Below are 26202 nucleotides of genomic sequence, written 5' to 3' on the forward strand. Positions count from 1 at the left end.
GACATATTTGCTGTCCTCAGAAGAACGAAGCCGGACGACCAGCACCAGCATGCGAAGCTACCCACAACGCTGAGTGAAAACGGCAAACTGCAGACCAGTCTGTGCAGACAAAACCGTGCGTGCTTCCACACAGACACAAGCCTGCAGGGCTCTGTCCCCGCTCCACGGTGGCTCCTGGGGTGGCTGACGGCCAGGGAAATGGGAGGCGGTTTCGCTTTTTACTCTACGTTCCTCAGAGCTGCTTTAACTTTCTCACACTAAACGGTGGTTAGTTTCACGACTTAGAAAGGAACAAAGAAAAGGGAAGAAACATATCTGGGCCTCCACAGGTCACAGGAGAGCTGGGCCATGGAAGGACAGTGGTCGTGGCCTCACTGAGGGGTCTCACCTGTGCTTGCTTCCGCTCTTGACCAAGTCCTCGATGTCCAGGATGGGGCTGGCCAGCTCCTGCTCCAGGCCTTTCTCTGCAGGTGTGAGGCGGGGTAAACACACACCCTCCGGGTCCCAACCACAGAGGGACGCCCAGGACAGAACAGCTCCTACACGGCAGGCAGGGCTGGGTGCCCCCCGCCCCAATCATGAACGTGCCACAAAGCACCCATTGAGGGTCTCAGGTGTCCAAGGGAGGCCCCCACCCGCAGTGATCCCGACGGAGCCCTCCTGTGCCCCTAGAAGGCCTGAGGTTGAGGGTGGATCAAACAGGGGCCAGCAGGGTTCCGAGGGTTCTATGCATCCTCCCTGAGACAGCCCAAGACAGGACAGGGGTGACGGCTACACTCAGCCCTCCTCAGGGCAGGGAAGAACAGCTCCTCAGCGTATCGCCCCAGCCCACGGAGGCATCTCCCAAAAATCCTGGAGGTGCCCCTGTGATTAGCACCGTGGCTCAGCTTCCCTGCCAACCACAACAGGCCCAGAACTGCCAGCGAAAGGAACGTCAGGTTTTCCTAGGCTACATGGTGGCCCGCTCCCCTCTGCAGCATGGCAGCCCTGGGAAAGGGCCCTGCCTATGCTGGCTGAGAGGACCAGGCCAGAAAAGGCTTCAGGGAGTTGGGGGTCCTGCCCCTCCCTCGCCTCCACAGCACAGGCCCCCAACCTGGAACCACAAGAACTCCTTAGGGAGCTGCTTAAACACAGACAGAAGCAGGGACCTCTTCCAAGAAGCACCCCAGAGTCTTAGGGCAGCCGTGTGGGGCAATGGGGCCTTCCCCAGCTCCCGGCTGCATCGTGGCTGCTTTGTGCCCATCCCCGGGAGGTGCCAGGCCCCCTGAGAGCCAGGACTCAGCTGCAGAGGCCAGAAGCGCACACGGGCACAAACACACACACACTAACACACACTCACACACACACACACTCACACACACACACACACACACTCTCTCACACACTCACACTCACACACACACTCTCACACTCACACACACACACACACTCACACACTCACACACACTCTCACACACACACACACTCACACACTCACACTCACACACTCACACACACACACACTCTCTCACACACTCACACTCACACTCACACACACACTCTCACACTCACACACACTCACACACACTCTCACACACACTCTCACACACACTCACACACTCACACTCACACACTCACACACACACACTCTCTCACACTCACACACACACTCACACACACACACACACACACCAGTGATGACTCAACTCCAGACGCTCCCAGGGATAGCAGGGAAGGCAGGGGAGGAAAAGCATATCCCTGAGCGGCACCATAGCAACGACCAGCCAATCAGCACGCACTGCCGCACAGCGGCACTTGCCAAACCTTCCCTGGCAGAGAGCTGAGGGCGGGGCGAGGACAGGAGCTGCAAGGGGAAGGGGGACAAGGGGCAGGGGCCTCCCAGAGGCTCTGTCCCATGCTGACCCCAAGCTTGCTGTCCCCAACCAGAGTCCTCACAGGACGCAGGTCAGGAAGGGTGCCAGCTCTCTAGCTGTCTCTTCATTCACAAAGTACCTGCCTTCCTTCCTCTCAGACCCCTCCAGGAGCTGCAGCCCACTCTAAAGATGCCCAGGCTGGCCGGGCGCGGTGGCTCAAGCCTGCAATCCCAGCACTTTGGGAGGCCGAGGCGGGCGGATCACGCGGTCAGATCATCGAGACCATCCTGGCTAACACGGTGAAACCCCATCTCTACTAAAAAAATATACAAAAAACTAGCCGGGCATGGTGGCGGGCACCTGTAGTCCCAACTACTCGGGAGGCTGAGGCAGGAGAATGGCGTGAACCCGGGAGGTGGAGCTTGCAGTGAGCTGAGATCACGCCACTGCACTCCAGCCTGGGCGGCAGAGCGAGATTTCGTTTCAAAAGAAAAAAAAAAAAAAGATGCCCAGGCTGGCACAGGTGTTGCAGACACCCCCTCAGAGCCTGTCCAGGGGGCAGACAGGATGCAAAGGTTCACCGCTAGGCAACCTCCTGCCAGGTCGGGCAGTGAGAGCCCAAGCCAAGGGGGACAGGCTGGGGCTGGACTGAGTCTTCTTGGACTGATCCCACAGGCCTGGGGGGAGACAGATGGGGGCCCAACACCCAGAGGCCTGACACGGATGGAAGCAGCACAGGAGGCGGTCAACGGCCTCCCCGCTAGGCACCAGGCACCAGGCCCGGCGGCCACAGGGGTGCTACCCTTGTCCAGGACCACCGCCGGACAGGCCCACACTCAGCGTTCCACACTATCCCAAGGACCCCCGCTGCATGGGACTGGGGACACCCAGCAGGCACTCCTGTCCTGTCCCAGAAATGCGGGTGAGGACTTTGGAAATGACGACGGGCTGAGAATCTCCAACAGCACATCTGCCCTCCTGTCCCAGAGTCACGTCCTGTGGGCACCACCAGGACGAGTGGGCAGCTTCCATCAGGGAACCTGGCAGCAGAGGCAGAGCCCCTCAGACCCCTTCTCAGGACCACCAAAAAGGCCTGGACAACCACACATCAAGGTGACTGGAGGTCCTTGGTGCCACCAGAACAAAAGACACAGCAAACAAGAAGCAACACAGAAGATGCCTCCAGCAACACAGCACGAGCCTCCAGTAAGTGGAGGTCTCCCTGCAGGCCCATGTTCCGCCCACCCTGTCCCTCCAGGGCCCAGAAACGCCTGGTGGTGGGTCAGGCGGGACCACCCGGCTCCGTCTCTGCCAGGGGAGCACCGTCCTAAATATAACAGCAGCTTCAGGGTCCTCAGTCCTGGCACACTGAGCACTCAGCAAACACGAGTGCAGACAGCAGCCCGCAGGACCGCCGACGCCTTCCAGGTGCTCCAGGGCCACGTCACCTGAGGCTTGAGCCCCAACTGAGGCAGGAAACAAAGGGAACTCTGATCCCACAGAAGCTCAGGCTGTGCCAACCGCACAGATGCCACCCTCAGGTCACAGAAACTGTAAGGGCAGCCGACGGGGGCACACCCTGCTACTGTCTCTGAGACCTCGTGAAGAGCCCCAGAAGCCCCTGACATACCCGAGGGGCAGCCACGTGGGTGGAGAAGCACCCCTGGCCCTCACAGGCTGTGGCCACCTGCAGTCACAGGGCGAGGTGCCCTGGCTCTGCTCCCGTCACTCACTCATCCCGTCTCCTGAAGAGGCCCCAAGGCCTCCCGTGTCGGACCCACAGGACTCAGCCTGGAGTCACGCTCGGGGCTGTAATTTTTCTCTGCAACGTCAGCACAGGACAAAGACACATGCGGCAAGGCCAGGGGAGGCCAGACACGGCTTCCAGGACACCCTCCCAAGATGGTACAAGGGCCGGTCACAGGAGCACCCGCTGCTGGGCAAGCAACAAAACCTCAGGCTCCCCGAAGACAAAGCAGGTGTTCAGCAAAACCGCTGCTGTATGCACCAGTAGTCAGGTGCAGGGAGCCCTTCTCGTCCGGAAATGGAGGGAGCCTTCCCAAAATCCAAGGCCCCAGGCACCAGCCACAGGCAGTCCTGCCGGCTGGCTGTCTCAGACCACTGTGTGAGCTCTTCCACACAGAAGACTAACACGGGTGGTCCCGAGTCAGAAGACAGTGCCCAGGTACACGGCTGCACTGGCCGCCCCACCCGGCAAGCACAACCAGGCTGACGCCCTGAGAGGCTGCACACACTCCAACCCAAGCCTGGTCCCACCGAGCTGCCTGTACCTTCCACGTTGTTGTAGAAATGACAGGAGCGACTTGCCACCTTCTTGCGGCACAAGTGGATCTGCGGGAGGAAGGGCAGAGTGCGCGGCTGGAGCATGGCCAAGAAAGGACCCGAGCCAGTCCCCACCCCCACCAGGCCCTCCCCTGCAGTCCCCCAGTGAACTTCGAACCCCAGCCCAGCAGGAGCACAGCCTGGGACTCTGGATACCCAGCAGCACTCGCCTCGCGGAACCCTGAGCCGGAGCGGGAGCCAGGAGCCCACCTGCATGTGGTTACTCTCTTGTTTCTTCACCTCTGGATGGATGCACAGCTGCTCCCGGGAGCCCAGCACACACACCTTAGGCCTGGAGGGAGAGAGCACTATGGGTGGAGGAGGAGCTGCCTCCAACAGCCACAGCGTGGTCCCGCAGCGTGAGCCGTATGGAGACACACAGGAGCACTGGCAGCCAGAGGAAGTCAGCATAACTGCAATGTGGTCCAGGCGTAGGAGAGTGGCCTGGGCGTAGGAGCGTGGTCCGGGTGCAGGAGAGTGGCCCCGGCATAGGATCGTGGCCCGGGAGTAGGAGGGAGCAAGGAGACAAGCGGGGGAACTGGACAGAGGGACGAGATTCGACAGCTTCCACAGCACCCCGCCATTGGCCCCTCCACAGGAACCCGACAGAACACCAAGACTCTGCAGGGCTCTGACAAGCAGCAGGGCCTCCTCCCACTTCATGTGCAAAGCTGCACTGGGGGCCGGCCCTGACCTGCCACACAGCTGCCACAACAGCACCTGAAAGGAGCTCAGGACGCCAGCCCAAGGTCAGCACACAAATGCAAAGCTGCCTCCTCACAAGTAATGGGCACTGGGACAGCCCGGGCCCCACCCCACCCCTGGGCACCAGCACACTGCACACTTCTGGGGAGCGTCTGGAAAGACCGCCCCCTCCACTACAGCACAGCGTGGTCTGTGGACCCAGCACCACGTCAAGCTGGTTCTCTCGAGGACCCCAAGACAGGCGTGAACTCGTCTGACCCACCGGTAGGAGGTGTTCCGAAGCTCGTTGATGACCTGCGTGAGTTGCGAGTGGGTCCTGGAGGCGTAAATGATCTTTGGGATATCCGTGTAGCAAGCTGCCCAGACACAAGCAAGCACAGAGGTCATGGTTCTCACGTGTTAAAGGCGGGTGGCATTCGGCTAACTCAGCCCTGCAGACAGCCAAGAATCTGACACCCCAGAGACTTGTTTATCACAAACGGGCGAAGTGTACATGTGCCACGCCCTAATTCAGCAAAAAAGCCCAACCCTAGGTTTATACCCACGATGGCGAGAAATTATGTGGCAGCTACAAAATTCTCCTTGAGCTCTGCTGGCAGAAGTCCCCATGGGCCCACCCTACCCTCAGCGCCATCCCTTGCCAGCCATCCCCACAGGAGGCCAGGGGAGGCCTGGGAACTAGGGTCACCTATGGGATCTTCAGCAGCAGCAGCAGCGTTGCCCCAGGACGACAAGGCCTGATTCGGGAAAAGCTCCCCTTGAACCCTCTCGGCAATCTTGCGGGCAGAGATGGTGTCTCGGAGGTGTTCTCGCCAGGCCAGCGTGGTACACAGCAGGCACAGCGTCTTCCCCGTGCCCGTGGGGCTCTCCAGAATGCCGTTCACCTTCTGAACAGAGTTGGGGGCAAGGGTTGCGGGGAAGCCAGGAAGAGGCAAGGCCACACAAACCACCCTGAGACAAGCCTCAGCAGCCAGCGGGCAGCTCTTCGCAGATGCAGAGGCCGCTGTCAGGTGGCGAGAGCCCCACGGGACCATGGATAAGTCCACAGGACACTTTCCACTCTTGCCCTAAAGGGCGTGAAGCAACTCCAGCTGCCATCAGCAGACGATTTGCAGAACGTTACCCGAAATGCAACAGTATTTTTCAGCCTAAATAGTAAGATGACTAATTAGGCGTCAAGTCTCAAAATAGGAAACTGTTCTGTGTTTCCAGATCCAAACACTTACGCTGTCCTATCTGATGTCCTACATACGAGCTCTCAGATGGGAACCTGAGCGGGAAACTCGGGGAGGGGAGGGGTGTGAGCCGGGTACAAGAGGGCACCTCAAGGAACCCAGGAGAAGGCAACCTGCGCCGCTGCCACCTCCCTGCACCCCAAAGGTTCAAAGACCTTCAAAGTGAGGCTGGCCCCCGGCTGCCCCTCTGATGGAAATGCTTCCTCCTGACCTGTGAATACCAGCCGCTCCTCAGAGGCCCCCAAGGCACTAAGTCTGTCACTCTCAAGGACGATGTTTTTATTTGTCAATCCTCTCTCTGACCCCACCTGGAACACCAGCCCTTTTTATGACAGAGGCTGCCTCTGGAGGGGCCTGGCTGGAATGGGTCGGGAGAGGGACGCACACCCAGCCCCAGCTCCACCTGCCTGCAGTCCTTTCCTCCCAGCCTGTGCTCTACCTGCTGCAGGCATTCCAGGACCTTGGTCATGTACTCCTGTTGGCATTTGTAGGGCTGGAATGGGAAGTCTATGGTCACACCATTCAGGACTATCTTGGGCATATCAGCCTCTTCTCAGGAGGGCACAGAGGGTGGCTGAGGGGCAGGCTATTCGGGTCTGTGCGAAGAAACCACTCCGAACATCTTAGGATCTCGGGCACTCCTGGTAAGTGATGCGAGCAGGTGCACTGGGACACAACGCGGTTCTCTTGGAGAATCCCTATGGCACAGACCTGGGAAAAACAGTAAGACTCTGTAGACAGCCTTTGTGGGTACCGGGCCACTTTCCCAGGCGTTTCTATGAGTCCCTCCTGTGGAGAGGGTCGGAGGGCAACCCTGGCATATGCCATCTCAAGGAGCTGGTGGGGCAAAGATGCGAAATGGCGGGGCCTTGCCTTATCCTCCCGCCCCACAACTCCGTCCTTCCCTGGCAGAGACGCCCACAGCGCTGCAAGTTCCGCCCGCAGTAATTCCGTGACTTCCACAAGAGCGTGAGGGCTGGAGAGGCAAGCGGCACCCCTCCCGGCCTGACCAGGCACAACGTCAGAGCGAAGGGTCTGAACCTCCGGGCCTGCCTCTCCAGCTCTCTGCCCTCCTGGCTGGCTGGAGGCCATTCCCCATCCCGCCTGGGTGGGCAACCAGATGCAGCCAAAGTAGCGAAAGAGTATCCCGGGATGCCAATCCGTGCAGCCCTCAGCAAGTCACTCAACTTCTCTAAGCCTCAGTCCCGCTTGGGAACTGGGACTAACAGACCAGACGCGGACACACGGAATATCGGCCCTTCCCTCCAGCCCCGGCCATCGGCTCAGCCAGCGCCCACGAGCGCAGGAAACTACAGGTCCCAAAATGCAGCGCGGCCAATCCGCCGACCCGCGGCCCCGAGGGCGGCACGGGGCCTGCCGGGAGCTGTAGTTTCGAAAACCGCAAGGCGCCCACGAGCCGCTCGAGTAAACCACTTACAGAGTCACTGCGACTCACTGCTCACTTGTCTCCGGGGCGAACCTTCCAGAACCGGGGGCCCTCAGGAACTCAACCGACTGCAGTCGAGCGCCGCCACGACGTCCCCAGCTATCAGCCAGTTCAGACTTCGCGGGCAGAGGCGCGCATCGCCACTGATCCCACTGCACTTCCGCCCCCACTTCCGGCCCGCTGCTTTGTGCTCCCGGCGGAAACTGTTCCCCCGCGGAGGGGGTCCGCCTGCTCTTCGGCTCCTCCAGGCCTACGGGGCCGTTCGCGCGTTCTGTGTGCGGCTGCCCTGCCCAGTGAACCTCACTTCCATCGCCCACAGGCAGCAGAAATCTGGGGTCCCGCCCGTCTCCTTCCTTGATGTCATCCCCCACCAGGGTCTCCGTTCCACTACCGCCTCTCTAGGCCGAGCCACCACCGTTGCCCGGAGAGCTGCACGGGCCTCGTCCCCAGAGGCGTCTTTTTACTGCTCAAGTGTGAGCTGACCGCTTTCCTGAAAATTTGAAAATGGCTGCCCCTTGCCCAGGACCCGGTTCCTGAGAGCCCTGACCGCCTCCTCTCCCTCCTCTCCTGCTCTGTCCAGCTTCTGCTCGGGTCACTGGCCCCGCACTGGCCCCGGCGGCCTCCCTGAGTCCCCAGCACCCGGCACTGGCTGGCAGCAGGGCGGACCCCAAGAGCGAGGCCCGCACAGTTCTGCGGGGTCAGCCCAGCGTGAGGGACGCTAGTCTCAGGCGGCCCCAGCCCCCGTGCCCCAGAAGGCCCCAGGAGGAAGCTGGCGCTGCGTGACCGCGCACGGTTGGGTTTCATGTCCACGGACGGCACAGGCGATGCCCTGCGTGCCCATGCTCGTGGGTGTGAGCTAGTGCTAGGAGAAGCCCCAGCACTCACTGGCACCCAGCCCCGTGTGCCTGTTCGGGTGAAGGAGCCGCGGGCTGCCCGTCTGAGACCCGGCAGGGAGTGGAAGACGAGGAGACCAGCCACACAGGCTTGTGGAATGAATGGGCACCACAAGTTTCAGTGCCCCCCATACGTGCTGATACGGCTCGTCTCTGTGTCCCACCCAAGTCTCACCTCGAATTGTAATCCCCGCGTGTGGAGGGAGGGAGGGACCGGGAGGGAGCTGATTGGATCATGGGGTCAGTTTCCTCCAGGCTGTTCTCATAAGAGTGAGTGCTCAGGAGACCGGATGGTTTAAAAGTGGCAGTTTCCCCTTCTCTCTCTCGCTTTCTGCTGCTGCCATGTAAGACCTGGGAACTGGGACTAACATAGACTTCACCTTCTGCCATGATTTTTTTTTTTTTTTTTTTTGACAGAGTTTTGGCTCTTTTTGCCCAGGCTGGAGTGCAATGGCACAATCTTGGCTCACTGCAACCTCCACCTCCTGGGTTCAAGCAATTCTCCTGCCTCAGCCTCCCGAGTAGCTGGGATTGCAGGTGCGCGCCACTAAGCCTGGCTAATTTTTTATATTTTTAGTAGCGATGGAGTCTGACCATGTTTGCCAGGGAGGTCTCAAACTCCTGACCTCAGGTGATCCGTCTGCCTTGGCCTCCAAAGTGCTGGGATTACAGGTGTGAGCCATCACACCCGGCCTCAGGTAGTATCTTAACAGCAGTGTGAGATTCGACAAATGATTGACACACTTCTCCTCTGGATGACCTCTGGAATAAGTCCTCTCTTTTTTTTTTTTTTTTTTTTTTTTTTTTTTTTTTGAGACTAAGTTTTGCTCTTGTCCCTCAGGCTGGAGTGCAGTGACACAATCTTGGCTCACTACAACCTCTGCCTCCGGGGTACAAGCAGTTCTGCCTCAGCCTCTCGAGTAGCTGGGATTACAGGCGCCTGCCACCACGCCTGGCTAATTTTTGTATTTTTAGTAGAGACGGGGCTTCACCACGTTGGCGAGGCTGGTCTCGAGCTCCTGACCTCAGGTAATCCACCCACCTCAGCCTCCTACAGTGCTGGGATTACAGGTGTGAGCCAGATAAGTCCTCTCATTGTCCACACTTTCTGTGTGAAAAAATGAGGCACAGGGCGTTGAGCAGATTGCCCAGAGTCTGCCCAGGAGCCAGGAGTTTTACCTTTTGCTGCCACACACTCCATCTCCTAAGAGCAGTGACCAGGAAAGGCTGTCCTGTGGACTGAACTGAAGTCTGAGTCATCTGCTCCTTGCCAGCTGCTAGAGGAGCATTCTGGCCTTGGGCAGTCAGGAACTCCTGTGCCCTTGCCCTCCTCCTCTAATTGCTGATGTAGCCACAGCTCCAGCATACAGCAGGTGCTTGACAGATGTCTGTTGAATGACTGAGTGTTCTGTTGAGGTATAGGGCTCCTCCTAGGATCCAGGGTTAATTTCCTTTTCTTTTCTTTTCTTTTTTTTTTTGAGACAGAGTCTTGCTCTGTCACCCAGGCTGGAGGGCAGTGGTGCGATCTCGGCTCCCTGCAACCTCCGCCTCCCAGGTTCAAGCGATTCTGCTGCCTCAGCCTCCTGAGTAACTGGGATTACAGGCGCCGCCACCACACCCGGCTAAGTTTTGTGTTTTTAGTAGAGATGAAGTTTCACCATGTTGGTCAGGCTGGTCTTGAACTCCTGACTTTGTGATCCGCCTGCCTCAGCCTCCCAAAGTGTTAAGATTACAGGCGTGAGCCACCACACCCAGCCAAGCCAGGGTTAATTTCAAGAGCGCAGAGGTCTGATAAAAGTCACACTTTATGAAAAAAATATATATATACATATTTTTGAGACAGAGTGTTGCCGTTGTCGCCCAGGCTGGAGTGCAGTGGTCTGATCTCGGCTCACTGCAACCTCCCCGTCCCCGGTTCAAGTGATTCTCCTGCTTCAACCTCCCAAGTAGCTGAGATTACAGGCATCTGCCACCACACCTGGCTAATTTTTGTATTTTTAGGATAGATGGGGTTTTACTATGGTGGCCAGGCTGGTCTCAAACTCCTGACCACAGGTGATCTGCCCACCTTGGCCTCCCAAGTGTTGGAATGTGAGCCACTGCACCCAGCCAAAACATTTTTTTTTTAGACGAAGTCTCGCTCTGTCGCCCAGGCTGGAGCACAGTGGTGTGATCTCCGCTCACTGCAAGCTCCGCCTCCCGGGTTCCCGCCATTCTCCCGCCTAAGCCTCCCAAGTAGCTGGGACTACAGGCGCCCGCCACCACGCCTGGCTAATTTTTTGTATTTTTAGTAGAGAAGGGGTTTCACCTTGTTATCCAAGATGGTCTCAATCTCCTGACCTCGTGATCCGCCCATCTTGGCCTCAAAAAGTGCTGGGATTATAGGTGTGAGCCACCGCGCCCGGCCCAAAACATTACTAGCACTGGTGTGCATGTGAAAAACATCTTTGAAATGCTCATGCACTTCCTGCATTTGATCTTGGTGAGAAGTCAAAATCTGCTCCAAGACCTGGCACTATATTGGGGCAAACAGTCAGTACAGCTATTGTGTGTGTGTGTTAATGCACTAACAGTACACCTATTGTGTGCCTGCTAGCATGCTGTCAGTACTCCTATTGCGTGTGCCTGCCAGTGCACTGAGAGTCAGTACACCTATGGCATGTGCATGCTGTCAGTACAGCCACTGTGTATGCCTGCTAGCACGCTGACAGTCAGTACAGCTAACAGTCAGTACCTCTGTTGCATGTGCCTGCTAAGGTGCTGACCGTCAGTACCCCTGTTGTGTGTGCCTGCTAGGGTGCTGACCGTCAGTACCCCTGTTGTGTGTGCCTGCTAGGGTGCTGACCGTCAGTACCCCTGTTGTGTGTGCCTGCTAGTGCACACTGTGCCTATCTACTGTGTTCCTGGTGCTATGCCATGGGCTTCCACACACCTGGTCCCTGTGCTCCAGATGAGGACACAGAGGCTCAGAGAGGGCCTGGTCAGAGTCACAATGAGTGTGAGGCATTGCAGTGCTCTGAGCCTGACGGGGTAGGTCCTGCCCCACCCACATGAGAAGACTCTGGAGGTCTCAGAGAGGGCTACTCTTGATCCTTAGTACCTGAGTTCCAGCACCCAGGGCTGGAGTCTGCCTGAAGGATGCTGACCATCCCCAACTGCCACTGTGGTGGCCACCAGGGAGGACGCGGCTGCTGTGGTGGGCAGCTCTGTGTGCCTCTCCGCCCTTCCTCCTCCTTCCTAGGTGGGTTCCTAGGAATAGCCCAGGGGCCAGCACCTCTGTGTGTATATTAGTTCGATATGGTTTCATAGCAAATCACCACAAACCCAACAGCTTAAAACAACCCTCATTTATTACCTCCTAATTCTTAGTATCCCAAGGCTGAAACCAAGTGGGCAGCTGGGCTGAGTTATTGTGTGGAGGCCCTGGGGTCAAACCTGCCTCCAAGCCCATTCTCTTCTTGTTGGCAGAACTCACTTCCTTGCGGTTAAGGTCTTGTCGTCTTGCTGGCTGTTGGCCGGGAGCAGTTCTCAGATCCTTGCCACGTGTCCCCTCGTCTCAACAGCAGAGAACCTTCTTTGCTTTGATCCCCCAATTTCTTCAACCAGGCAAAGGAAACTGCTTTTAAAGGGCTCCTGTGATGAGGTCAGGGCCTGCCTGATGATCCTCCTGTCTTAAGGGTACCTCTGAGCCACACAGTGTCACCCTCCTGGGCATCACCTCCACCAGACTCACAGTCTCGGGGACGATGCTGGCTTGCACACCAGGGGTCAGGACTCTCCAGGCCACCCTAGGATGTGACGGGCCTTGGGTACTCCCAGCGCACTGCTAGAGCTGAGGCTTGCCCCCAGCTTTTGTGTTGCTGAGCCAGCCTCATGGCTCTGCGAGTCTGCTGAGGTTTTCAAGGTTTTGCTCCTGGCCCTATGACTTAGTTCTTTGTAGGGCAAAGCACTTCTCCCTGCCTCGGTGGCTCCATCCCTGCAATGGGAATGATGCTCCATTTGTCTGCCAGGCTTTCCGTGTGGGAGTTACGAGGACAGGGGCAGGATAGGTTGCCCCCCACTCACTAAGTGCACACAACCCTGGCACCCCTCCTCCATCATCTAGGGGCCTCATTGTCTCATCTTACCCTGAGAAACAAAGATCCAGTGAGGTCAGACGCTTGCCCTTGGCCTGGGCCACACAGCGAGTGAACATCAGAGCCGAGGCGGGAGCCCACCTCTGTTTCACCGCAAAGCCTTTGTTCTGGCCTCACCCCTCCACTTTCTTCTCTGCTCAGATCCTGCCCATCCCCTGGGCTCACGGGAGATGCCCCTTGGAGGCCTCCAGGCCAGCGCCCACCCCTGTGGCCATGGCATCCTCTCTGATGGCAGGCACAGACCTGGACCCTGTTGGCACCAGCCCAGCTTACAGCAGCCTCCGCGAAGGGCTCTGCAGCCCCACCCCATGGGTGGGAACTGCCCCTCCTGCCTTGCCCCTGCCCCGCCTGCCCTGGGGAATGGGAGCTCATCTCCACCCCCACCCCACCCTCAGGCCTCACAAAGCCAAGTTGGGATAGCAGCTGTCCCGCCATGAGCGGTTGGAGGGTGGGGGTCTTGTTGCAGTTCGCACCCCCCTCCGCCCTCTCCCTCTGAGGGCCGCGGCCCCTCCCGAAGCCAGGTGCTTGCTCCTTTCTCTCTTCCTCCCTCCCTCCTCCCGCCCCCGCAGTCTCTCTCTCTCCTTCCCTCAACCCTTTCTCCCTCCCTCCTTCCCCCAACTCTCTCTCTCTTCCCCCCTCCCGCTCCCTCTCCCTCTCTCTCTCCCGCCGCGCCCGCCTCCCGCCCGCCCTCGCTCCCTCCCCTCCCCTCCCCTCCCCGGCACTGCAGCACTAGCCGTCTGCAGCTCCGGCCGCCACTCGCGCCTCTCCAGCCACTGCAGGCCCAAACGCCACCAGCACCATGGCCAGCACCATTTCGGGTAGGCTCCCGGGCCGCGGGCTTTCTAGGGCGGCGGGGTCTGAGCAGAGGCCTCGTCTGGCCTCGCCTGGGGCAGGGGCCGGCTGCGGACGCCGCTTTCCCTTCTCCCACCCTGCGCATTGCAAGCCTGGGTCGGACCCGCCCGAGGCTGGGGTCTGCGGCGCCGGCGGGGCTGGTGGGGCGCTGGGCTGCGAGGCTCCGCGCCGGGGAGCGCTCGGGACCGGACGTCGAGCGGGGGCGCCTCGCCCCGGGGGACCCGCGTGCACGCAGGGCGGGACTGCCGCAGGGTGGCTCCGAGACCCGGGCGTGGGCTCGTGACCGGGTGGGCGCGCTCGCGATGTGCGGGCGGAGTCCCTGGGGCGTCCGGCGACCCGAGATCTGGGCCTGAGCCTTCGCGGGGAGGCGGGGAGAGGGTGGGACCCTCTGCCAAAGCCCCAGCCGGGGGCCCGGCGCTCCCCGCGCCAGGGGAGCGCAGGGGCTGGAGGGGGCGCTGAGCGAGCGGGGCGGGCCAGGCCCGGACGAGCCCGGAGTGAGGGGGACCGCGCCCTCCCCCCACACCGCTGAGGCCTGGGGGACCACCCTTCGCGACGCCCGGGCCACCTGCTCGGGCCAGAAAAGCCACTGCCCTTTGCGCCGCGGGGCCCGGATGGGGGAGGGGCGACTGCGATTCCCAAACCCTCCGGAGACCAGAGGGGTCCGCCCCTCCCGCCCCCGTCGCCTCCCGAGGGGCGGACCCACCGCCTTCGAAGGTAGCGCCCACCCCGGCCTCCCGGCCCATCCCGCGCGGAGCTCAGGCGAAGGGGCGGGCGCAGGCCTGGCGTGGGGGGATCCTGGACGCAGGAGAGCTGCCGGGCGACCCCGGGCGCGAGGACGCGGGGCCCGCCCTTCCCGAAACGCTCTGCTCTGCCCCGAGGCCGCAGAACCCGCTGCGTGTTTCGCCGGGCGTTCGGGAGGACGGGACGAAGGGCCCCACCTTCTTCCCATCGCCGCCTCCGCCCACGGCTGCACTCCCTCCCACCTTTTCTTCCGCCCAGGGACGGGTCCCCGTGGTCCCCTCCCGAGCTGACTTGTTCTCTCCCCAGTGCCCGCCTTGGCTCCGGGCGCAGAACTCCGCCCACCCACGCGTGCCCGACCTGACCCCGCCCCTCAGGCCCCACGGGCTTGGAGGCTCCAGGTGACTTCGGCACCTGCCAGGAGGGGACCGTGTGTGTCACCGACCACACCTCCCCACCCTCTCTGGGAGTCCTGTCCATCTGCGCCTCCTCCCTCCGCCTCCTCCCGGACACCCCCAGGGATCCTGGGAGGCTCTCAGCGGAGGGGACTCCCCTCCGGCCTCTGAGGGCAGCTCCGTCCTCTCCAGGGCCGCCTCCTGCCCTTCCTGACAGCCTTTCCCTGACGGTCCCTCCCCACGGGCTCGGTTCCTGGTGCTGAGCTGGGAAAGGGAGGCCGTTTGGGCATCTGGGTATGCCGCTCCTCACTCTTTTGTGGTCTCTGCTCACATTATCCTTCTGCAACCCAGAGTCTGACCTCCGCCAGCTGTGTGGTCTTGTGGGAGCTGCATAACCTCTCAGGACCTGGGTTTCCTTATCTGGGTGGAGATGACAGTGCTGGCACCTCCCCTGGGGCTTGTTCCGAGGCCTCAATATTTCAGGAAAGGTGCTTGGCTGCCTGCCTGATAAGAGATGAGTGCTCACCACAAGCCAGGCAGCCTGAATGTGTAGCCACATTTCTGAGTTTCCTGCCCAGGGTAAGGCAAATCGGCTGGTGGCTCCGGCCCTACTGGGCTCCTGGCACAATGAGAGGCAGCCTGGGTGACAGTGACCTCCATTTGCCCCGGGCGGGAGCCAGCAGCAGCCTCCAGGGCCCTCCAGGGGTCGGAGGCCACTGTGGTCCCCTGGCCTCTCAGTTCTGGACAGACCCCCATCTCCGTGAGCTCCCAACAGGAGCCTGCAGTCAGGCCCAGGCTCATGACCAGGCTCTCACCCGGCGCGCTGTGTGATGCTGGGTGGAACACTTGCCCGCTCTGAGCCTCCATTCCTCCTCTGAGGGTAGAAGTGAGGGTAGAAGTGAGGCTGATAGGGTGGCTCACGCCTGTAATCCCAGCACTTTGAGAGGCTGAGGCTGGCGGATAAACTGAGGTGAAGAGTTCGAGACTAGCCTGGCCAACATGGTGAAACCTCTCTCTCTGCTAAAAGTACAAAATTAGCCAGGTGTGGTGACACATTCCTGTGATCCCAGCTACTTGGGAGCCTGAGGTAGGAGAATTGCTTGAACCCAGGGAGGGGGAGGCTGCAGTGAGCTGAGATTGTGCCATTGCACCCCAGCCTGGGCAGCAAGAGGAGAAACTCCTTCTGGAAAAAAAGAAAGAAAGAAAGAAGAGGAAGACGAAGAAGAAGAAGGAGGGCTGATAAGGGCACCCAGCTGGGCAGGAGGGAGGCGTGGCTTTGAGGTGTGACCCTGGGAGTGGGCACTACTATAGCCTGCTGTGACCCTGGGAGTGGGCACTACTATAGCCTGCTGTGACCCTGGGAGTGGGCACCACTATAGCTGCTGTGACCCTGGGAGTGGGCACCAATATAGCTGCTGCTTGAGGCCAACCAGGTACCTTTTTCTGACTCCTGCTGACGAATCATCCAAAAGGCCAATCCGCATTTCCTCGGTATCTAATGTTTAGTACAAAGAGAAGCAGGGAGACAAAACCAGCCCAGCTCATGGCAAGAATCGTTTGTAACTCCCTGAAGTCAGTGAAGGGGAAAGATGGGAGGTGAGTGAGAAAGAAGGGAATCAAAAGAGACAGAGGGGCCAGGCGCGGCGGCCCGCACCTGTAATCCCAGAACTGTGAGAGGCCGAGGTGGGTGGATTACCTGAGGTCAGGAGTTTAAGAATAGCCTGGCCAACATGGTGAAACCTCATCTCTACTAAAAATACAAAAAATTATTTGGGCGTGGTGGCATGCGCCTGTAATTCCAGCTACTCGGGAGGCTGAGGCAGGAGAATCACTTGAACTGGGGAGGCATAGGTTGCAGTGAGCCGAGACTGTGCCATTGCACTCCAGCCTGGGTGACAGAGCGAGACCCCGTCTAAAGAAAGAAAAAAAAGAAAAGAAAAAAGAGAGAGAGAGAGAGATTGGGAGCAATGCCTCGAGGCTCTGGGCAGGAGCTTCCCTGGTACCCGCTGTGTCTGTGAAGAGGTGGCCTGGATGGGTCTGGGGCCTTGGCATCCTCCCTCTGCAATAAGAGGCCGTAGACATGCTCTTTAAGCCTCACCAGCTCTGAAAATACTGGTCCAATGTCCCACCTCGCTCCTGGCCAGCCCTGCCCTGGGTGCAGACTTCCTCTTGGTCGCTCTCTCCAGAGTTGGCCAATTCCTGACCTGCTCTCCTGCCCCCTCCAATCTGCCTGCCCTTCCTCCCTGTAGCCAGACCACAGGGTAGGCCTCACTCCCACGGGCTCAGGGCAGACAGGGGCTTCGAGCAGCTGTTAATCACGTTTTCTGACCTTTATGGTAAACACATTCCGGTTTTTGTTTTTTGAGACAGTCTCGCTGTGTTGCCCAGGCTGGAGCGCAGTGGCGCGATCTCCGCTCACTACAACTTCCGCCTTCCAGGCTCAAGTGATTCTCATGCCTCAGCCTCCTGAGTAGCTGGGACCACAGGCGTGTGCCACCATACCCGGCTAATTTTTGTACTTTTAGTAGAGATGCGGTTTCACCATGTTGCCTAGGCTGGTCTCAAACTCCTGTTCTCAAGCTATCCTCCTGCCTCAGCCTCTCAAAGTTCTGGGATCACAGGCGAGAGCCACTGCGCCTGGCCACATTCAGAGTTTTGGATATATGATAAGGAAGGATGATCTGAAGGATGGGGGCCTGGAGTCTGCTGACAGGCAGCTGGTTGCTGGCAGAGTCAGGCCTGGAGGGGCCATGTCCCTGCCTTCCTATCCTCTCTCAGGACCCGGGTGTGTTCTGCCCCAGCCCAAACTCCCTCTTGCTCTCTCCCTCCCCTGCCCTCCTGAGTACAGGGCTGGCCACCTCCTCAGCTCCTCTAAATGTCCCCAACGTCTCCTGACCTGCTGCTGTGGAACACGTGGCTGGCACACCCTCTAACTCCCTCATCACATCCTCCTTTTTAAAATTAATTTTTAATCGGCTAGGTACTGTGGCTCACACCTATAATCCTAGTACTTTGGGAGGCTGAGGTGGGAGGATCCCTTGAGGCCAGGAGTTCAAGACCAGCCTGGGCGGCCGGGCGCAGTGGCTCGAGCCTGTAATCCCAGCACTTTGGGAGGCCGAGACGGGCGGATCACGAGGTCAGGAGATCAAGACCATCCTGGCTAACACGGTGAAACCCCGTCTCTACTAAAAAAATACAAAAAGCTAGCTGGGCGAGGTGGCAGACGCCTGTAGTTCCAGCTACTTGGGAGGCTGAGGCAGGAGAATGGCGGGAACCCGGGAGGCGGAGCTTGCAGTGAGCTGAGATCTGGCCACTGCACTCCAGCCTGGGGGACAGAGCGAGACAACGTCTCAAAAAAAAAAAAAAAAAAAAAAAAAAAGACCAGCCTGGGCAACACAGCGCTACTATATATACATATACATTTGAGATGGAGTCTCACTCTGTCACCCAGGCTGGAGTGTGGTGGCGAAATCTCAGCTCACTGCAACTTCTGCCTCCCAGGTTCAAGCGATTCTCCTGTCTCAGCCTCCCGAGTAGCTGGGACTACAGGTGCCTGCCACCTTGCCCGGCTAATTTTTGTATTTTTAGCAGAGATGGGGTTTCACCATGTTGGTCAGGCTGGTCTTGAACTCCTGACCTCGTGATCCGCCCACGTTGGCCTCCCAAAGTGCTGGGATTACAGGCATGAGCCACTGCGCCCGGCCTCGGTACCACTACGACATTTTTTTTTAAAAGCTGGTGTGTAGGCCGGGCGGGCGCGGCGGCTTGAGACTAGCCTGACCAACATGGCGAAACCCGTCTCTACTAAAAACACAAACATTAGCCGGGCATGGTGGCACGTGCCTGTAATCCCAGTTACTCAGGAGGCTGAGGCAAGAGAATCTCTTGAACCCAGGAGGCGGAATTTGCAGTGAGCTGAGATTGAAAAAAGAAAAAAAAAAAAAGCTGGTGTGCTGGCGTGCACCTGCAGTCCCAGCTACTGAGGTGGAAGGATCAGTCAAGCCCAGAAGTTCAAGGCTGCAGTGAACTGCACAGCTGCGCCCTACATTCCAGCATGGGTAACGGAGTACAGTCCTGTCTCTAAAAAATAAAGTAGGTCAGGTGCAGTGGCTCACACCTGTAATCCCAGCACTTCGGGAGGCTGAGGCGGGCGGATCATGAGGTCAGGAGATCAAGACCATTCTGGCCAACATGGTGAAACCTCATCTCTACTAAAACTACAAAAATTAGCCAGGCATGGCAGTCGCTTGTAGTCCCAGCTACTCGGGAGGCTGAGGCAGGAGAATCGGTTCAACCTGGGAGGTGGAGGTTGCGGTGAGCCAAGATTGCACCACTGTGCTGCAGCCTGGCGACAGAGCAAGACTCTGTCTCAAAATAAAATAAATTAACTTTTAATAAAAAAATACATGAATGGATTTTGCATGTGAAAAAATAAAACTTGATGGCCGGGCGTGGTGGCTCACGCCTGTAATCCCAGCACTTTGGAAAGCCAAGGTGGGCGGATCACAAGGTCAGGAGATCGAGACCGTCCTGGCTAACACAGTGAAAGCCCATCTCTACTAAAAGTACAAAAAAATTAACCGGGCGTGGTGGCGGGCGCCTGTAGTCCCAGCTACTCGGGAGGCTGAGGCAGGAGAATGGCGTGAACCCGGGAGGTGGAGGTTGCAGTGAGCCGAGATCGCACCACTACACTCCAGCCTGGGCGACAGAGTGAGACTCTGTCTCAAAAAGGAAAAAATAAAATAAAATAAAATTTGACAAGTCAGGTCAAAGTCCCCTGTGAGGCTTCCCCACCCGGTCCCCCTCCACTTCCCTCCCTGAAGACGATAAGCAAGACAGGTAGCTTTGCCTCACTTCCCGCTTCCTGGCTCAAAGGCTCCATCCTTCCCCCAGAGGCTCTCACGCGGGCCTGTCCACCCTGGGATTCCTTTCTGTTCCTCCTTACACCCTCTTGGGCTCTGTGCTGCTCTGTCCAGAAAAGTGTAGGTCACTAGGAAATTTAGACCAGGACAGACTGTTCCCTGCACTGTCACAGGAAGACCCAGCTCACCATGAAAAGTTGATTACTTCCGCCCTGTGTTTCCCTTTGTCTCCTCTCCCGTTCCCTCCCCTCCCCTCTTTCCCTCCCTCCCTCCCTCCTCTCTTCATTTCCTTCTCTCTCTGTCTCTCTCTCTCTCCCTCTCCCTCTCTCTCCCTCTCCCTCTTTCTTTTTCTTTCTGTTTTGAGACAGAGTCTCACTGTCGCCCAGGCTGGAGTGCAATGGCACGAGCTTGGTTTACTGCAACCTCCGCCTCCCAGGTTCAAGCGATTCTCCTGCCTCAGCCTCTCAGGTAGCTAGGATTACAGGCATGCGCCACCACGCCTGGCTAATTTTTGTATTTTTAGTAGAGATCGGGTTTCACCATGTGGGTCAGGCTAGTCTCAAACTCCTGACCTCAGGTGTTCCACCTGCCTCGGCCTTCCAAAGTGCTGGGATTACAGTTGTGAGCCACTGCGCCCAGCCAAGATGATTGTTGAGCACTAGTGAGAAACCGGGCCAGAGTGTCTGTTTAGGAGCGAGGCTCGCCCTGCATAGACCAAAAGAGCTAAATTATGTTCACTGCGAGAGCAGACACCTTCCCCTTCCCCTGACAGGGCACACGGCTACAGCAGCCCGGCTTACTTCTGGTTTGGGTTGGGCAGCAGGGACACTGGCTGGTGGGCACTTGTTTGACCTGAATGGGCAAGAGGCCTGGTTGTGGGGCTGACTGGACAGCTGCCCTCCCTTGGTTCTTGGTGGCATCAGTGGCCCAAGCTCAGCCCTAAATGGGCAGAGGGCATGTGCCTGGAGAGGGCCTGGCTTCATCTCGGGGTGACCACACGATCATCAGGAAGGAGAAAGGAGGGTCTGAGGGCTTCATCCAGGTTTACAGCCCAGGAAAGTGCTGCCCGCAGAGGGTTTGCCTCTGTGCTGGTCCCGTCATGAGTTACTCTTGCCTGCTTGAGCTGGTAAGGGAGCGGGAGGGAGGAGGAGGGGAGAGGGCAGTAATGGCGCAGAGGGAGGTAAGGGTCAGAAAGACACACAGGGACAAGGAATTACAGAAAGATGCACTCAGAGAAAGAGACAGAGTCAGGGGCTACCCCCGAGACACGGAAAGATACGACGACAGTGACAGAGTCAGACAGACAGAAGGTAAACAGAGACCCAGACAGGCAGAGGCAGGGACTTTGTCAGTCTGTGCGGGTACCTGAGACTGAGTGGTTTATAGACGACAGGAACTTACTTCCCACAGCTCTGGAGGCCAGAAAGTACAGGATCAAGGTGCCGGCAGCTTTGGTGCCTGGAGAGGTCTCGCCTCCTGGTACATAGACAGGTGGCATCTTCTGGCTGTGTCCTCACATGATGGAAGGGTGAGGGAGTTCTCTGAAGCCCCCCTCTGGGACCACTCAGGACGGCTCTATCCTCATGGCCTAATTCCCTCCCAGTGCCCCACCTCCACATACCGGCACCTTGGGGTTACTATTTCAACACATGAGTTTTGGGGAATGGAAACATTCAGACCACAGCAGGCAGGGAGAAGGATGGAGAAACAAGTCAGTGTGCAAGATGGGACAGACATTAATGCCGAGACAGAGGAAAAGCGGGGAGAGGCGGAAGGCGAGAGAGACAGAGCAGGGGGCACACCACGGAGACAGCGCCAGCGTCTGGAAGCAAGAGAGCTGGAGGAGAGACGAAGGGGCCGGCGGTGTGGAGACACACGAGAGCGTGCTGGGCAGCTCCGTGTCTCACAGAGACATGCCAGAGGCAGCCATGGGGAGGGAAAAACGGGGCCCCAGGTGGGCAGGCCCCAGTGGCGCTTGCTCAGCCTAGCCTTGTGCCCACAGCTTACAAGGAGAAGATGAAGGAGCTGTCGGTGCTGTCACTCATCTGCTCCTGCTTCTACACACAGCCGCACCCCAACACCATCTACCAGTATGGGGGTGAGTGCCCGGCTGCCATCCTGGCTAACAGGGTGAAACCCCGTCTCTACTAAAAGTACAAAAAGTTAGCCCTACCCTGCAGTGCCTGCCCACCTCACCTTTTCCCTGGCCTCCCAGAGTCTCTGAACTCCCAGCCTGGCTGCCTCCGGACAGGGAGGTTCTGGGGGGAAGGGGCCCATCCTGGGGGCTGAAGCCTGGGATTCCTGTGGGAGCAGCCACCTGCTCTCACCCAGCCCTGGGGTTGGATGTGTGCCGGGAGCATCCCGCTCAGCCCACGCCATGCTCTGGCCGGGCCTCTGAAGCTCTACTCTGGTCTTGCAGACATGGAGGTGAAGCAGCTGGACAAGCGGGCCTCTGGCCAGAGCTTCGAGGTCATCCTCAAGTCCCCTTCTGACCTGTCCCCAGAGAGCCCTATGCTCTCCTCTCCACCCAAGAAGAAGGACACCTCCCTGGAGGAGCTGCAAAAGCGGCTGGAGGCAGCTGAGGAGCGGAGGAAGGCAAGGAGTCCTCCCACCCCCCCAGGAGTTTTGACGGAGGTGGCCCACGGGGACAGGGCCTGCAAGACACAGGGTGCTCCCGGGGGGTTTGGTCAGCACCTCCGCCTGGGGTGGGAGGGGCTGTGGCTCCCTGGGCCGCTTCCTGAGAGAGAGGAATGGGATGAGGAGAGGCCGGGTGCGGTGGCTCACGCCTGTAATCCCAGAACTTTGGGAGGCTGAGGTAGGCAGATTACTTGAGCTAAGGAGTTCAAGACCAGCCTGGCCAACATGGTGAAACCCCGTCTCTACTAAAAATACAAAAATTAGCCAGGTGTGGCGGCACGCACCTGTAATCCCACCTACTAGGGAGTCTGAGGCAGGGGAATTGCTTGAACCCAAGACGTGAAGGATGCATGAGCTGAGACTGCACCACTGCACTCCAGCCTGGGCAACAGGGCGAGACTCCATTTCAAAAAACAAAAAAGAATGGGAGGGAGAGGAGGAAGGGTTCCGAGGCGGCGGCCAGCTGGAAGGAGCAGGAGCCTCTGGTGGCAGTGGGAGGCACCCTTGTCATGGCCAGCAGGATGCTAGGGGATGGTCCCCAGAGGGGCCCTGGGGACGTCGGGTGGGGCATCCCTCTCCCAGACAGAGAAGCAGGAGGAGGGCCTCATATGAAGACCCTGAGGCTTGCTGGAGGGCTGAGGGGCCCCGGGAGAGGTGGGTGTGGGCTCCAGGTCCCCTCCCTGCAGCCTCCCCTCCCACCAGCCCCTCTGAGACTGGAACAGAGATAAAAATGTCCTTTTTGGGAGTGCCACCCTGGAGGCCAACGCACTGGGCAGGGGAGGCGGCTCTGTTCCCTTCCTGGTGAGACCAGGGACCAGGGTTCGCAGGGCTGACTAGTAGGGACTGGCTCGTTGGCACGGGTCCTGCTGCTCTGCTCTCCTTCCAGGGGTCGCCAGCCGGCCCCTCCCCCAGCACCCCTGGGGACCCTTCCTCCGCTCCTGGGCACCTAATTGGGAGCTCGGAACCCGGTGTGTAACAAGCAGCTCCTCTGCTCAGTGGGCGGATGTCTGAGGAAGAAAGCTGAGACCGCCCACAAGGTTAGGGTTTCCTGCGCTGCTGGTCCTTGGAGGCGGAGACGCGCAGTGCAGGGTGTGCAGTGGCGGCAGGATACGGCGGGGGCCCTGGGGGCAGCCAGAACCGCCGGACCCGCGCGCGAGGCAGGGGCGGGGGCGGCGGAGCGCGACCCCCTGGCCCTGCCCCGACCACAGGGCAGCGCCCGGGGGTCCCGGCACCCACTGAGGCCTGGGCAGGTGGAGGCGCCGAGTGAGGCGAGCGGGCGCCGGGCGGGAGGCGGAGAGCAGGGAGGAGGAGTCCGGCCTGGCAGGGCCCGGGGTCGCCGCTCACGCGCGCCCGCCCGCCCCGCACAGACGCAGGAGGCGCAGGTGCTGAAGCAGCTGGCGGAGCGGCGCGAGCACGAGCGCGAGGTGCTGCACAAGGCACTGGAGGAGAACAACAACTTCAGCCGGCAGGCGGAGGAGAAGCTCAACTACAAGATGGAGCTCAGCAAGGAGATCCGCGAGGCGCACCTGGCCGCTCTGCGCGAGCGGCTGCGCGAGAAGGTGCGGGGGCGGGGCCGGGCGGGGCTCGGGACGGGCAGAAGGCGGGGAGGGGGCGGAGCTTGGAGGAGCGGGACTGGACCGGACGGGGGTGGGGCGGGGCTAGTAGCCAACAGGGGGCGGGGCACTGGGCGGGGGCGGGGCTCGGGCGGAGCTCGGAGGGGCGCAGAGCGGGGCCGGGGACCCGGAGGCCCTGCGCTGGGGTGGGGGTCGGGGGCTCATCCTGTGTTTACTGGGCGTCCCCAGCAGCGCAAGAAGCAGGTCCAGAGTCTGCCCCTGGTGGGACAGTCACTAGCCGCAGTAATAAATGGCTAAATTCATTATATTGAAAGTGCTCTGGAGGAAGCTCGGCTCCGGTACGAGCTAGAAGCGGGGCCCAGCCAGCTCCCCGGAAACCCGTCCTTGGGCCCCGGCCCTGCTCTCGGCCTCCCCGGTGCTCCCGCCCCCTCAATTCAGGGTCCTGCCGGAGGCCAGCCCAGATGAGGCCGGGCGGGTGTCAGGGCGCCAAGGCCTGCGCGCCTGCGGGTTCCCGGAGTCACCCCAAGCCACCGCCGCCCTCAGGCCCTCCCGCCCCGTGTCCCGCAGGAGCTGCACGCGGCCGAGGTGCGCAGGAACAAGGAGCAGCGAGAGGAGATGTCGGGCTAAGGGCCCGGGACGGGCGGCGCCCATCCTGCGACAGAACACGTTCGGGTTTCGGTTTTGTTTCGTTCACCTCTGTCTAGATGCAACTTTTGTTCCTCCTCCCCCACCCACGCCCCAGCTTCATGCTTCTCTTCTGCACTCAGCCGCCCCGCCCTGTCCTCGTGGTGAGTCACTGACCACGGCTTCCCCTGCAGGAGCCGCCGGGCGTGAGACGCGGTCCCTCGGTGCAGACACCAGGCCGGGCGAGGCTGGGTCCCCCGGGGGCCTTGTGAGAGAGGTGGTGGTGACCGTGGTAACCACAGGGCGGTGGCGTGGGATCGCGGGTCCTTACACTGGGCTGTCTGGTCAGCATGTGCAGGTCAGGGCAGGTCCTCTGAGCCGGCGCCCCTGGCCAACAGGCGAGGCTACGGTACCTGCTGTCTTTCCAAGGGGAAGGGGCTCCCCATGCGGGAGGGGCAACGGGGGAGGGGGGGGTGATGGTGCCTGGGAGCCTGCGTGTTAAGCGGGAGCTTGTTGAACTGGCAGGCAGGTGGGTGGGGGCTGCAGCTCTCCTTAATGTGGTTGCACAGGGGTCCTCTGAGACCACCTGGCCTGAGGTGGACACCCTGGGCCTTCCTGGAAGCCTGCAGTTGGCGGCCTGCCCTGAGTCTGCTGGGGAGTGGGCATTCTCTGCCAGGGGCCCATGAGCAGGCTGCCGTGGTCTAGAGGTTGTGGGCAGCATGGACAGTCCCCCACTCAGCAGTGCAAGAGTTCCAAAGAGCCTCTGGCCCAGGCGCCTCGGTGAGACAGCCCCGCCGCCTTCCCCACCAGGGCTTTGCGGATGTCCTTGAAAGACCCGGCCTAGAGCCCTTTGGAGTGCTGGCCCCTCCTGTGCCCTCTGCCCTGGTGGAAGTGGCAGCCACAAGTCCTCCTCAGGGAGCCCTAAGGGGGATTTTGTGGGACTGCTGCCCACAGATCCAGGGTTGGAAGGGCAGCGGGTAAGGTTCACAAGCCACCCCCCACACCCTTCCCACTCGGCACCCAGAGGGGGCTGTGGGTCGAGGCCTGACTCCAGGCCTCTCCTGCCCACACCTTCTGGGCTGGGTTCCTTCTCTCCCTTGGATGCCCAGTGCTGGCCTTGGAGGACGGTCATCTGGAGGACGGGGGTAGGGGAGGCTGTCTTTGTACCACTGCAGCATCCCCCACTTCCCCACGGAAGCCCCATCCCAAAGCTGCTGCCTGGCCCATTGCTGTAAAATGTGAAGGGGGCAGCTGAGTTCTCTTAGGACCCAGAGCCAGGGCCCTCAGCTTCCATCCTGCGGGAGGCCTTGGGCAGGCACTGCCAGTGTCTTCCAGGGCCACACCAGGGACTATGGGAGGATCCTGACCCCTGCAGGGCTCAGGGGTCAGCAGGGACCCACTGCCCCGTCTCCCTCTCCCCACCGAGACAGCCCCAGAGGGAGCAGCCAGCTGGGATGGGAACCCAAGGCTGCCCACATGTGGCTTTTGTGGGACTCAGAAAGGGAAGCAGAACTGAGGGCTGGGATTCTCCTCACGGTGGCAGCTCTCATAGCGAAAGCCTAGTGTAATATGCACCCATCTCATCCACGTAGTAAAGTGAACTTAAAAATTAAATCAAATGAACAATAAACACCTGTGTGTTTAAGACATGGTTGAACTGTCTGTGTGTGTCCTGTGGGCACCTGTGGGCTCGGGGGCAGCTGCAGGCTCCCTGTCTGGGAGTGAGGATCTGCTCTGTGTATCTCCTGACTGAAGCTGGTTATAAATCTTATTTTATCACCATGATTATGAATTGTTCTAGTGACAGTGGTGATTTTAACATATGAGCATGTCAGGCCGGGTGTGGTGGCTCACGCCTGTAATCTCAGCACTTTGGAAGGCCGAGGCGGGCGGATCACGAGGTCAGGA

The 26202-nt window shown here is 59.7% G+C and overlaps 3 protein-coding genes across 56 annotated transcripts in view; 1 reads left to right on the top strand and 2 right to left on the bottom strand.

Moving 5' to 3' along the window:
- Window positions 1-8723, bottom strand: part of RTEL1 (regulator of telomere elongation helicase 1) — a 38073-nt gene extending 29350 nt beyond the window's left edge. For 3 of the 7 annotated variants that reach the window (XM_050746037.1, XM_050746033.1, XM_050746039.1), the window contains exons 1-5: window positions 5590-6543; window positions 5164-5257; window positions 4407-4488; window positions 4145-4205; window positions 389-464 (exon numbers count right to left, since the gene is read on the bottom strand). In XM_050746037.1, the coding sequence (XP_050601994.1) occupies window positions 389-464; window positions 4145-4205; window positions 4407-4488; window positions 5164-5257; window positions 5590-5935 (659 nt within the window). In that variant the 5' untranslated portion in view covers window positions 5936-6543. Of the gene's footprint in view, window positions 1-388; window positions 465-3483; window positions 3536-4144; window positions 4206-4406; window positions 4489-5163; window positions 5258-5589; window positions 6544-6575; window positions 6848-7324; window positions 7445-7574; window positions 7766-8651 lie in introns of those variants that run through there. The other 4 variants (XM_050746036.1, XM_050746034.1, XM_050746035.1 and 1 more) reach the window with 4 other exon arrangements.
- The window catches only part of ZGPAT (zinc finger CCCH-type and G-patch domain containing), an 81297-nt gene extending 68764 nt beyond the window's left edge, over window positions 1-12533 (bottom strand). Inside the window, exon 1 of the mRNA XM_050746169.1 lies at window positions 12530-12533. The gene's annotated coding sequence lies outside the window, so the exon portion shown is untranslated. The remainder of the gene's footprint in view (window positions 1-12529) is intronic.
- STMN3 (stathmin 3) overlaps window positions 1-25941 on the top strand; it is a 239048-nt gene extending 213107 nt beyond the window's left edge. For 46 of the 48 annotated variants that reach the window (XM_050746398.1, XM_050746358.1, XM_050746356.1 and 43 more), the window contains exons 2-6: window positions 13333-13430; window positions 21462-21557; window positions 21879-22054; window positions 23464-23655; window positions 24238-25941. In XM_050746398.1, the coding sequence (XP_050602355.1) occupies window positions 13412-13430; window positions 21462-21557; window positions 21879-22054; window positions 23464-23655; window positions 24238-24297 (543 nt within the window). In that variant the 5' untranslated portion in view covers window positions 13333-13411 and the 3' untranslated portion in view covers window positions 24298-25941. Of the gene's footprint in view, window positions 1-6993; window positions 7004-13332; window positions 13431-21461; window positions 21558-21878; window positions 22055-23463; window positions 23656-24237 lie in introns of those variants that run through there. The other 2 variants (XM_050746370.1, XM_050746400.1) reach the window with 2 other exon arrangements.
- The last annotated feature ends 261 nt before the right edge of the window (window positions 25942-26202 follow it).

Source organism: Macaca thibetana, chromosome 10, assembly GCF_024542745.1.
Source record: "Macaca thibetana thibetana isolate TM-01 chromosome 10, ASM2454274v1, whole genome shotgun sequence".
NCBI lineage: Eukaryota > Metazoa > Chordata > Mammalia > Primates > Cercopithecidae > Macaca > Macaca thibetana.